This window comes from Eucyclogobius newberryi, unplaced genomic scaffold (genome assembly GCF_026437365.1).
Source record: "Eucyclogobius newberryi isolate DKJ021-1_F unplaced genomic scaffold, fEucNew1.0.hap1 SCAF_6, whole genome shotgun sequence".
Classification (NCBI taxonomy): Eukaryota; Metazoa; Chordata; class Actinopteri; order Gobiiformes; family Gobiidae; genus Eucyclogobius; species Eucyclogobius newberryi.
Window position 1 is genome coordinate 11,309,171 of NW_027316278.1, and position 13,663 is coordinate 11,322,833.

Consider the following 13,663-nt stretch of genomic DNA (forward strand, 5'->3'; position numbering starts at 1 on the left):
CCAAAAAAACAACAAAATAAAGCAGTGAAGAAGGAAAACCTGACGCTTTTCCCCCGTTTTGTCTGGCAGGTGTGGGACCAGTCTTCAGTTTGAGCCAGCTTACACAGCGCCTCCTGGTGGTGGATAATGGAAGCACACTGAAGTTCACTGTCCTCATGGCCTGTACATAGCCTTATCTCATGAAACAAACTGCACAGAGACGCCTCCTTCGACAATCCACGCGCTGACACTTCTCTGGGTCGTCCCAAAGGAAACCGGTGACAGGGAAATGATGCTCTACAGGTTCTAACATCTTTATTATAAATAGATTGTACATATCGCATATTGAAGTGTGAGTTTTTTAGACAAAGGGAAAAAGTCGGCCGGAAAAGCCATGTATATTTTTTTTAACAAATTTCTAAAGACGTTGCCGGGAGATTAGTGTTGCGGGTAAGTCAGTCGTCAAACTAATTAGCTCACATATATATATATATATTATAGAGTAAGATGCGGCATTTTGCACAAAGAGATTGGATTTGAACAGAGCCAGTCTTGTCTTTGGATCAGATGTTTGGTCCTCTCCACTGAACAGCCTTCGATATATCGCTTTATGCTGACACAGGGTTCCTGCAAACGCTTCTTTCAACATCTCGAAATATTGGAGCTATTTTGAGCTTGAGAAGGTAGTTTTAGTACAAGCTACATATCCAGAATACCAGAATATATGAGTCAACTCCGAGATGAACTGTTCCTAGTTTTTTAGGTGGGTAATAATACAATAATCTTGGAAGTTTTAGTTTAAAGAATAAAAAATATGATTTTGGGGGTATTTTTTATTACTAAAGCATAACATATGTAGATCATTATTTGACGTTTTATTCAGTGTAAACAGCAATATTGATCTAAAACATCTTAAAGAAGACTTATTATGCTTTTTTTAGGTACTTAGTATTGAACTAGAAGATCATCATATTTATCTAAAACGGCTCAATAAAACAAACAGGTTCTTTAACTTCTAGTTCAGAACTCTTCACAGTGAAAAGCTCTTCATGCAGACACCAACAAGTGGTGGATTGTCCTTTATATGTTTTTATGGGTATTTAACTGATTTAGAACTACATGTTTCTGAGCCTCTGTTGCAGGATTAAGTCAATGGAAATACAAATGTGTGTAAACTAATGATGAGGAAACACTGCTGTGACAAGGAAAACATCTCATTCAAGTAGATTTAGCGTCATATGTCCCCTTTAACGTTAGAAACAGGTCCATTGATTTCCATGACATTTCACCGTAGAAAGCAGCAGATTGTCATTTACCTGTTTGTATTTGTTGGTTATGTGACATTTTTGAACCACAGGAACTTTACATGTGTGAGATTTACTGAGCAAACCTGCAGGAACCAACCAAATGCAACTGTGAGTAACACCGGAGTAACAAGGCTAAAAGTGAATAATATGAGCCAAACTAACATCATATTCAAATATATAATAAAGTATAGAATTAATGGTTCCCACATTAAACCTTCTGTTAAATGCAAATTTCTTTCTAGGGACAATATTTTTTTTGTATAGATCATTTAGCTGCCGTGGCCAATAACAGATATTTGCAGATACTGATTTAGATTTAAAAATCCATAAAAATAATAGAATGCATTTATCTGTGATTTAAACTTATTTGTGGCATGACTGTATTCATCATATATTTTTAGCCTAGTTGCTCTTCTATTTCCATTTTTACTCATTAGTTTGTTTAATAAGGGAATGAAACATGGGCCTTTACACAACAATTTTGCCTCCAAATATTGATTTAGTGCAAGATTTTCTAATATTCACCCAACACTAAAAGGAGAATCCTGGTTTAGATTTAGTTTTTAGGCCGTAAAAGACTTTAAATACTTCTTTGTCTGTCTTTGAGCCGTTTGCAGGAACCTTGTGGTGCCCCTTGTCTAGCCATAACTTTGTAAAACAACAAAAAAACAAAGCAATGTTTTAAGCAATGTTTCTGCTCCAAATGTTCCTTGTGTTGTTTGGGCAAACCTAAGAGTTGTTGCAGATCTGCCTCTGGGACGGCGCTGTTCTGTCGTCTGCTGCTGCTGATGGTGCGTGTCCCGTTTGTGCAGTGAAATGACTGTGGTTTTGGTCAGGGGCTCAGTGTTTCTCTCCCCTTTGGGCCGTCCCACCGGTGAGCATGACCACTTTAGAGCAGCACTTTTCAGCCCATCTTCTTTACTCTTGGTTGTTCTGTTGTATTATTCACTTCGATTTGCATTTACGATTACTAGGCGTCGATGTTGAGTCATTTAATCTTGATTTTTAGACCTGTATCTCAGTACATGCATTAAACTCTATTAAAATGACCAGTGTCTGTGTTCTGCTTGACTTTATGTTGAAACACCACGTTCTCACGCCTCATTGTGACCGTTTGTTTCTGGACAAATGCAAACGAGTTTATTTGTAGAGCACAGTTCATACAAAAGTAACTCAAAGTAGTGACAGTAAAAACATATGAAAATAAAAATACAATATAAAAAGAAGATACAAATAAAAGCATAAAAAGTAATGATGTTAAGATGTTACTATAATGAAATAATTGTTGATAAAATGCCTTCACTCAAAGGAACAGCTAAACAGATGATGTGTTTTACATGTTATAATAATAATCTATTTACTTTTCTTTACATTTCATCGTCTAATATTGACAAACCATAAACAAAACTAGCACGGTACCAGAACACCAGGTTATTATTATTATATTAAATTACATTTTGGCTGGATAATACCTGTTGTAAATATAAATAACACCAATCAGGTAGCACAGTTTTATTATTATTTTCACAAAACAAGTCAAATTAAGCCGTTTTCATATGCCGGTACTTTTATGTTTGGTTGCTAGGTAACAGTTATGGAAGTAACATTTTAAACCTAAAGGATCTTCTGGCAAATGTGCGTCTAGAGCGACTCTCCAGCCCAGTTGGATCTAGCTCTCTCATCAAGGTCACCACATCATGTCTTCTCACGACCATTGAGTCTGCCACATTGCTCCACATCCCAAGAGCTTCCTGCTCCTTTAAGCTCTTCAGATGGAGCTAATCGGACTATGTCGATTGAAGTGTAGTTTGTTTTCCGTGTAAGATCCAGATCCTTCAGTTTTCTTTTTAGAGAACTAAGACTTATAGAAATGCTGTGCCTGGATCGCAGCAAATCAATAATGATGTTGTAGTCATGTCCTTCATTAAAATAAGATAAGATTATCCTTTATTGTCCACACATGGGGAAATTTCATTGTTGCAACGCAGGTAGATACAGAAGAAAGGGCAGATAACTTATAGGAAGTTTAAAAAACACTCTTAATAGAAGAACTCTTATAAACAAAAACTCCTATAGACAAAACCTCTCATTTCCTAATAAGGAATGGAGGGGAAAAATAAATAAAGATAAAAATAAAATGTATAATTTATAAAATAAAATAAAAACAGCTTGGCGTAAGACAAGATAATACTAATAACAATAACAATGGCAAAATAAACACTACATTTTCATCAGTTATATGCACATGAATGTGACACCATTGCATGTGAGCACGACAGTAACTGCACATGAATATGACAGTATTGCACATGGTTAGGTCAGTATTGCACGTGTTCAGGACTAACAATGTTTGTTGTAAAGTCTGACAGCAGCAGAAGGAAAGACCTGCGAAATCTTTCCTTCACACAGCGAGGGTGGATCAGTCTGTGACTGAAGCTGCTCTCCAGAGCGGACAGAGTGTCCTGCAGGGGGCGACACTCATGGTCCAGCATAGATGTGAATCTAGCCAGGACCCTTCTGTCTCCCACCTCCTGCACCGAGTCCAGAGCACAGCCCAGGACGAAGCTGGACTTCTTGATGACTCTGTCCAGCTTCTTCCTCTCCCTCTCTGTGATGCTGCTGCTCCAGCAGGCCACACCTACAGGAGCTGATGCCACCACAGAGTCGTAGAAGGTCTTCAGGAGTGGCCCTGTCACTCCAAAAGACCTGAGTCTCCTCAGGAGGTAGAGCCGACTCTGGCTCTTCCTGTACAGTGCGTCTGTGTTATGAGTCCAGTCCAGTTTGTGGTTCAGATGAACACCCAGGTACTTATATGAGTCCACTCTCTCAATGTCCCGTCCCTGGATGTTCACTGGTGAGGGGGCAGTGGGGTGGCGTCTGCGGAAGTCCACCACCATCTCCTTGGTCTTCCCCGCGTTGATGAGGAGGTGGTTCCGCTGACACCAGTCCACAAAGTCCTGCGCCAGTCCTCTGTACTCCAAATCATCGTCGTCCGTGATGAGTCCGATGATGGCAGAGTCATCAGAGAACTTCTGCAGGACACAGCTGTCCGTGTCGTGTCTGAAGTCTGCAGTGTAGAGGGAATCCTCTGATGTGTCCGGATCTGCAATTATAATGTATTCATTATTTTAATACACAAATATTTTTATAATATCAATGGGTTTCAGAGTTATGAGTAATTAGGCGTTTAACTACAGCAATTAACTATTAAAAACTAAAAATATATATTTGACTAGTTCCACATGATTTACTTTTCCCTATTCAAATGAAAACCTTCCTTTTCAACAGCCAAGAAGAATTCCACATTGTTCCCACAGGAGTCACAGAATGAGCTGGGCCCAGGCAGACGGAGCCACAAAATGGACCAAACATGAACCTGTAGAAAAAGGGACAGATCACACTAAGAACAGTCCCACGAGCAAACGCTGCAGTCTTTAACCATTTAACATCATTGCTGCTAATACATCACTTTCAGCTCCCTTATGTCTCTTTCAGCTCCCCCTTATGTCGCTTTCAGGTCCCTTGTGTCACTGTCACATTGGTTGAGTGGGGCCCCCTGCAGCTCTCATTGGGCTCTCAGTGACGCCATGTCCTGCTGTGTCCTATATAGCGCTTTTCAGTGACCCAAAGACGCTGAACATATATAAAAAGGGGGGGGGGGTATTTACAGACAGGGGGGGACAGCACGTACAATACACATTAATATACAGATAAAATGAACAAGACAGAAGAAGTAGAGGAGGCTAGGGGTAGGGGAGGTCATAAGCTTGGGTGAAGAGGTATGTTTTTAGGCGGGATTTGAATGTTGTGAGTGAGGGAGAGTGGCGGACAGGTTGGGGGAGGGAGTTCCAGAGTCGGGGTGCTGTTCGGGAGAATGCTCTGTCGCCAAAAGTTTTGAGTCGGGATGCTGCTTGATTGGCCCCAGTGGCCGTTTGTGGTGAATTTAATTTTCTGCGCGCCATAGATCTTATAGAGGGAACAGTGTCATATCTTGGGGAAATGTGGGCATTACAGGCGAAAGGTAAAGTGAACGGTCAGCCACAGTATCATGAGTTTGACTCCGAGATTTGCTAAAAAAATAAATAAAAAAAAAATTATATATATATATATATATATATATTTTTTTTTTTTTATTCTTTTTTAATATAACTTGGACAAGCTTGGCGGGTCGGATGTGGCCCGCGGGCTGTAATTGGGGGCCACTGCTGTAGAGTCTCCCCTCACCTCCGTCCTGCCACAGGGGAAGGCCCGCCGTCCCGTTAGCTATGTTAGCCTCGTTAGCTTGTGAAGCGGGCTGTTTTTCATTTGTGGCAGTGCCAACTAGATTTTTAAAGTCTATGTTGAGCAGTCTGTGGGCTCCAATAACTCAAAGAGTCAACATGTTGCTACGATCTGGAACATTCCCAAGAACCTTAAAAAACTGTGGTCATTAAGTCTCTCTTAACGAAGAGCAGTCTTGATTCCACAGTGTGAAATAATTACCGGCTCATCTCAAACCTACAGTTTTTGGGGAAAGACCTTAAGAAAGTTGTTGAACAACAGCTCAAAAAGGAACTTCTAATGAACTTTAAAAAAAAGGTTTTCCAGTCAGGTTTTAGACCTCATCACAGCACTGAGACTGCTGTTGTCATGGTGACAAATGACATCCACCTGAACACTGACACGGGCAAAGCCTCAGTCTTAATTCTGTTGGATCTGAGTGCTGCGTTTGACACTGTCGATCATGGGATCCTCTTACAGAGACTAGAGGACTGGTGAGAGAGAACGAGTGAGTTTGTGGTGAGAAGAGAATCTTTATTTGTTCCACAAGCTGTAGGTTTGAACAAACAGCAGCAGTAAAAAAAAAAAAAAAAAAGCATCAAAGAAACACTGAAAACACAAAACTTGCTCAAAAGTTCTATTACAGGCTGAACAACTGTAAGGTTCTTCTGCTGCTTGAAGGTGAACACTGCAATGCAGCGCTCGTCCGGGTTCTCTCACTGAAGGAGCAGTTGCAAGAGCCACAAACACTCAAAAGAGAAACAAAAGAACTAACAAACAAAAGAACTCATGAACTTTCAGAAATATTAATTAAGGAGAGGCTAAAATTCTTGATTGTTTTCTTGGTGTTACTCCAAGTGTTCCAGGTTCTTCTGGTCAGGTGTGGAGGGCCTGGTTCCGGTTCCTCTGGAGAACTCAGCTGAAGGTTCCTGTTCAGTGTCAGAACGTTCCGGTCTGTCTCTGTGAGTGCGTATGTGTCTGCTGAGATGACTTTTATGGACAAATGTTTTCTTACAGACTGAGCAGCTGTAAGGTCTGTCTCCAGTGTGATAGCGCATGTGGACGTTGAGACTACCGTTAGTGGAATATGTTTTCTTACAGACTGAGCAGCTGTAAGGTATCTCTCCAGCGTGAGTGGTCATGTGGTCGTTGAGAGCACCTTTATGGGTAAATGTTGTCTTACAAAATGAACAAGTGTAAGGTCTCTCTTTTATGTGGATTCTGGCGTGTGTTTTTAGCTTTAGTTTAGTCTTAAATCTCTTCTGAAAAACAGTACACTTGTGTTCATCCCCTCCTCCTGCTCCTCCTCCTTCAGTCTCTAACACATGTCCCTCTGCGACAGTGGCTCTCCTCTCTGCTCCTCCTCCTTCAGTCCCTGACACATGTCCCTCTGTGACAGTGGCTCTCCTCTCTGCTCCACACTTGTATTTGCTGAAAAGACCTGAGTTGTGTGCAGCTGTACTTGTGTCTTTTATCTGGACTTGGTTGTCGTGGTCTCCATCAGCCTCTGTCTCCATCTGTGCAGTTGAACTTCTGGCTCGAGGTTCCCAGTCTTCATCACTGTCAGAGTAAGAAGAGTTCTCAGTGTGTTCCTCAGTGTCTGAGTGTAACTGTGGGTCTAAGCTGATGTCTGCTCCTGCTCCTCCTCCTCCTCCTCCTCCTCTCTGCTCTCCCTGTGACTCTCTGTGCCCACATTGTTCCTCTGAGTGGAAATGCTTTTTTCTTTTGTGCTGGCTTTTCTTTCTGCTTGTTTGTCTCTGGAGCAGTGAAGAGCTGTTGACGGTTTGACTGCGAGTCTTAATACGTGTCTTGGGATGTTCTATTATATTAGATGTTTTATCGTGAACTGGAAAGCTGAAGGGTTTATACGCTGAATGGTCAGTTTTAGCATCACACAGTGAAAATACATCACTAATAATAATGTCTGAAGTCTCTGATCTCAGTCCCTCTGCTTCCTCTTTAATCTGAGGAGTCTCTGGGTTTTCCTGCTTCACACTGGGCTCCATCTGAACACCTGCAGGACCGGGCTCCATCTGAACACCTACAGGACTGGGCTCCATCTGAACACCTGCAGTAGAGAAACAATCAGGTAAGAAACCCACTGAGATGGAGAGCTCTTTAACAGGGGCGACCTGGGGCAAAGGAAAGACCCGACAGAACACAATTCATAAAAACAATTTAGATTGCTCTTGTCAAGGTGACAAATGACATCCGTCTGAACACTGACATGGACAAAACCTCAGTCTTAATTCTGTTAGATCTGAGTGCTGCTTTTGACACTGTCGATCACGGGATCCTCTTACAGAGACTAGAGGAGTGGGTGGGCATCACTGGCACTGCCCTAAACTGATAAGGTCCTATCTGGAAGACTGGAAGTTGTTGAAAATGGTAACTGTCAAGGGTCAGTCCTGGGACCCCTTCTGTTCAACCTCTACATGCTGCCGTTAGGTCAGTTGATACGCAGCGAAAATGTGTCCTATCACAATTACATCCAGAACGCTGCTGCTCGGGTCCTGACTAGAACCAGGAAGTACAATCACATTAGTCCTGTGCTCAGGTCTCTGCACTGGCTCCTGTGGCTCAGAGAATAGACTTTAAAGCAGCTCTGCTTGTGTACAAGTCTCTCCATGGCCTAGCATCAAAGTACATCTTGAGCATGTTAGTGCCATATGAACCATCTCGGACTCTGAGGACCTCAGGGACCGGCCTCCTGCTGGTGCCCAGAGTCAGGACTAAACATGGACCGGCCTCCTGCTGGTGCCAGAGTCAGGACTAAACATGGGGAATCAGCTTTTCAGTTTGGGAGTGTTTACAGAGCCGCCATCTTCGTGAAGATGTGAGACAGGCTTCTTCTCTGACGATGTTCAAATCTAAACTGTTTTGTTTAGCTATGCATATGACTGAAAGGATTTTTCTTTGCACTCTTCTCTTTTATTTCTTAAACCGTTTTGTGATTTCAATTCATTTTTCCTGTTGTGTGAAGCACTTTGAATTGCATTGTGTATGAAATGTGCTCTACAAATAAACTTGCCTTGTTAAAAAAATTACTTTATTTCAGCTCAAATCAGAGCGTTGCTGGTGTGACCCAGAATATGAAGCTCAATGGAAAAATATTGAGAGTAATGTTGTGCTATACATCTGAACTTTCAAGGGGATTAATATCTAAATTATATACATGTATTAACAGTCTGGACAGTCACTCTACTGATAGATTAAGGGTAAAAGGGAAAGAGAGGGTCACTTTGTTCTGGATGATGAAGAGTGGGATGTACATCTCACTGGAGAACCACAGGATCACATGTTCAGAGGGAATTCTGTTTGAAAAGTGTGTCTGGTTTCTTTATAAGCCCATGTCAAAGTGCCCATTACTCACAGGGAAATGCAGACTGTTGGAGAGGATGTGGCAGCAGGGGGCAAAACACTATCATGTGTTTGGGGATTGTTCTGTTGTTCACAAGTTTTCGACTGAGATCAACAAAGTCTTACAGACAACTTATGACATCTCCATCACACTGGCCCACAGGACTCTGTATTTTGAGCCTCAGGACTCTGTATTTTGAGCCTCAGAGTCCGCCTCAGGACTCTGCATTTGGGCCTCAGGACTCTGCATTTGGGCCTCAGGACTCTGCATTTGGGCCTCAGGACTCTGCATTTGGGCCTCAGGACTCTGCATTTGGGCCTCAGGACTCCTGCCATGGACACAACCAGCAGCTCTCTCTGGAGCCTCCTCCTGGCAGCAGTGAAAAAGGCGCTTACAGAGAAATGGATGACACAAAATGCACCGACGATCAAGGACTGGACTGACATTATAATAGACATTTGTAACATGTAAATAATTACATTCAGACTTAACCTGAAAATTGATAAATTTAACAGACTTTGGACTAAATGGGACGTTTTTATATTTTCAAGTATTGTTTGGATGTCTGCCGTTTTAGTTGGTGTCTGCTCTTTCTCTGGTCGTGTTTCTCTTTCACTGTTTGTTTTTAATGTGTTCTCAAATTTAGTTTAGATTTTCTTTTAAATAGTAACAAAACAAAACAATGATAGGTTCTGTAATATATTTAATTTGCTGTACTTTTGCCTGTAGCTTCCTGGCAGTTACATGAGCTCATCTCACGTTGGTATCTACTCCGATCCTTGTCCAACATCTTAACAGGTCAAATGACTTTAGTAGTTACTAGTGTGGCCCTCTCAGGCTGCTCTCTGCCCTTCTCCTTTGTCCCCTCCAGGGTCTGGGTTTAGGGGACTCCTGGACCCCGGATTGGACTCAAACCTTTCATGATGTGTTTTGTACTGAATGCTAATGTGTGCCGAGTACACAAGTCTTGTAGTGGCTGTATTTGACTGAACTTTGATTCTGTTTCAGGAGCTGAGGTTCCTGGTGCACTGGTGACCCCTGGTGGTGGTGTCTCGTTTGGTTTTGGTCTTTGTTTTGTGTTCTGTGTTGAGTGTGCTTGGCCTAGGGGCCCTTTCACTTGTGGCCTCAGTCTCCTTATTTTTAATTTGATTTAGCCACAACCTGAAATGATCAAATATTCTGTGACTGTGTTAAAAGTACTATTGATCAGAGCTCCCTGAAAAAATAAATAATTATATATATATATATATATATATATATATATATATATATATATATATATATATATATATATATATATATATATATATATATATATATATATATATATATATATATATATATATATATATATATATATATATATATATATATATATATATATATATATAATCTCATAATATAATATTGTTCCACTACAAATAAAGACATTGATTTGAATTGCTCCACCATCAATAAACGGTGCTGTCACTTGACCTGGGGGCCTTTTGTACAACGTGTTAGCTCTGGATCAGATCTGTGGAGTGGCGTAGCTGTTCTAGTCATCATAATCTTAAACACACGTGTTGATATCTAGTTGTATTTTACACTATGATCCATAAAGAATTCTGCCACAACAATAACAGCATCTGAAAGTGAAAATACATCAGCACCATCAGCATCAGCTCCTGTAGGTGTGGCCTGCTGGAGCAGCAGCAGCATCACAGAGAGGGAGAGGAAGAAGCTGGACAAGGTCATCAAGAAGTCCAGCTCCGTCCTGGGCTGTGCTCTGGACTCGGTGCAGGAGGTGGGGGACAGAAGGGTCCTGGCTAAACTCACATCTATGCTGGACCACGAGTGTCGCCCCCTGCAGGACACTCTGTCCGCTCTGGAGAGCAGCTTCAGTCACAGACTGATCCACCCTCGCGGTGTGAAGGAAAGATTTCACAGGTCTTTCCTTCTGTTGCTGTCAGACTTTATAACAAACACTGTTGGTCCTGAACATGTGTCATTCATCTTCATATTCATGTGCAATACTGTTTTTTTTTCAATATTTTCTGTCCATATAACAGCTGTAAATAAGAGTGTCACTATTGTTATTATTATATAGTATAAGAGTTTTTTTTTTTATATAAGTGTTTTCCGATAAGAATGTTTATACAAGTTATCTGTATTTATCGTTTTCTTCTGAGCCTACTTTGTGTTGCAACACTGGAATTTCCCCATTGTGGGACAAATAGAGGCTGATATTATCTTACAGCAGTGGATTTAAACGTCACATGCTCGTTTTGAGCAGAAAGTACAAATACTGTTCAAAAGTAAATAGTAGTTACAGATAAGTCTCCAGAAAGAGTGAGAAGCCCTTATGGACACTTACATATCTACATGTGCCTCATGGTCACATTATTGTTCCTTCACTAAAGTAATAAACCGTGTTCATGGGACTGAGGGCCTCACCTTCTGCTCTGTGGAGCCGGACCTCTGGATCTAGGTGGCGCTGTTTCCTCTCGTTCTCCTCCTCAATCTCCGCCATTGTTCTTTCAAACAGCGCAAAGATCTCTTCTGCAGCCGCAGTCAGACGCTCCTGCACCAAACCTCTCAGCGACAAACTTCTTCCACACATTTTACAAACTGTTTTTAGCTTTAACTCGAGCCACGAAAATAAAGCGCCAAGTCCGAGCCGAGGGGCGTGGCCTTCACCTGAGTGCGGGGGCTTCTTCTTCTTCGTTTTCGTTTTGTTTTATGGCGAGTGGCACATTTAGGTGCATTTCCGGCATCTAGTGTTCGTCTTACTTGATGCTATGTCTATATACAGTGCTCACCCAGTCCATCATAAAGAGTCCTTATTCCGTTGCCTGACCAGCCATTCCGAACACGTTTTGGCAAACTACTTATCCAAACTGTGTCTAGGGCGGTGTTTAGAGCAGACAGAACCAATCACATAAACCCAGAAGTGACGCAAAAATGCGACGCGCTTAACCGGATATTACGTAGTCCATGTCAACAAGGCGTGTTCCGCGTTATCCGTCCCCGAACGCAGAAAATGTCTCCTGAATCACGATGACGCCCTTCGTATAGCCGCATCTAACGCACGTTCATCACGGCGAGTAGAGCGGACTTTCCCGATTGTTCAAACCGAAGCGAGAGCAGAAGTAAACACTCGGTCACGAGCCGGGTCCGCCATCTTGAATGTTTTGGAACGGGGTGAAGAGCGACTTCCGTATCACAGTGTGACGCGTTAAAACCTCCGCCTGGGATTGGTAAATTGGTCGGTAGATGGAACACCGACGATCTCATTGGCTATTGACGACTCCGAGTCCAGACCGAGACGCATTCGAAATGAATGTGGGCGGGGCTGGTGGGTCAGGCAGGTGTGCAGCCCCTCCCCTAAACATCTGGTGCAGTTCTTCCCCGGTGACGTCCAAAAAAGTCCTCGCTGGGTGCGGGGGCTTCTGGGAAATACACACGTATTTATTTATTTTATTTTATTTTATTTTATTTTATTTTATTTTATTTTATTTTTTATTTTTTTATTTTTTTTATTTATTTATTTATTTATTTATTTTGGTGGTGTAGAAAATATAAAGTGTATCAATGATACAACTTAATGTTTTCGTTATTTTCCCTTTTTATTATATATTATTAATATCTCAATGTTCAATGTTCTTCTGGACTGAGTTTATCCCAGAAAGTAAAAAGACATTGATTCAATGTTGAATTCGGGTTGAACAGGTTAAGTCTTGGCTGATGTTGGACAATTACTATTTATTCAATGTCTATTTACATTATATTATATTATATTATATTATTACAATAATTGAAGAACAACTGTTTAATCAATATTCAACCACTGAATTATAGCCATTTTATATATTTCCAGCATTTTACATATTTTTTTGAGTTTGAGTTACTTTTTATTAACTGTATCAGAGCGGTTGAATTTCTGACATTTATTCTGAAATAATTTATTGAACAAAGAATATTGAATTTTCTTTTAAATTCCTCACAGTTTAGTATTTCACAGTATTTGGATCCATAATCTCATGTTCAAATATAATATTATGGTCAAACCAGTATTGATTGAAAAGTGTTATTCCACAGTGATTCCACAAGGTGGCGCCCTGAGGCCTGAGTAACGACACACTTGCCTTAACAGGTCATTTAGATGTAACAAAGTCACATTTGAACAGGAAATCTAGACCAGCGACTCTCTTCAAGAGACTTTTTACAATATGAAACCAGAGAATTTGGATTTAACAAAAAATCCTTCAACCATTTTAGTTCAAATGTTCCCAACATTGACTCAAAATCCATTGTCTTTAAACCTCCTAAATTTTATTATTTTATTTTACGATAAAATGGGTCTTGTTACATCAATGAAACTAAAAATGGACAGATCTCTCCTAAGCCAGTGATTCAGGGACACTTTTGTTCAATCTTTTCTTTCATGTTTATTTCTTCCCTATTTTTTCCGTCCTTTATCAACTTAAAACCTAAATACTTGACTTCATTTTTAACTGGGATGTGAACACCGTCTGAACTTTAAGTTTTAATACGTTTTAGTTTGACTCCACAAAAACCCAATAGAGAAAGGTTTGTGAAGTACTGGCACTGACACCAGCGCTCGGACTACGTTAAGATGTTTTGTCTGCACTTTCATGACTCTGAAAATGAGTCACAAGAACAACATGAGTGAACCCCGCGCTCTCAGACAGATGTAGTTATAATAAAGTAAAGCACGACTCAGACATGGACTTTTAACATTCTTAATGAGGGA

At 40.9% G+C, this 13,663-nt stretch overlaps 1 protein-coding gene across 10 annotated transcripts in view; it reads left to right on the forward strand.

Annotated features, from left to right (window-relative positions):
* citb (citron rho-interacting serine/threonine kinase b) overlaps positions 1–626 on the forward strand; it is a 55,634-nt gene extending 55,008 nt beyond the window's left edge. For all 10 annotated transcript variants that reach the window (XM_072432829.1, XM_072432834.1, XM_072432830.1 and 7 more), the window contains one exon: positions 70–626. In XM_072432829.1, coding sequence (XP_072288930.1) covers positions 70–93 — 24 coding nt within the window. In that variant the 3' untranslated portion in view covers positions 94–626. The remainder of the gene's footprint in view (positions 1–69) is intronic.
* The last annotated feature ends 13,037 nt before the right edge of the window (positions 627–13,663 follow it).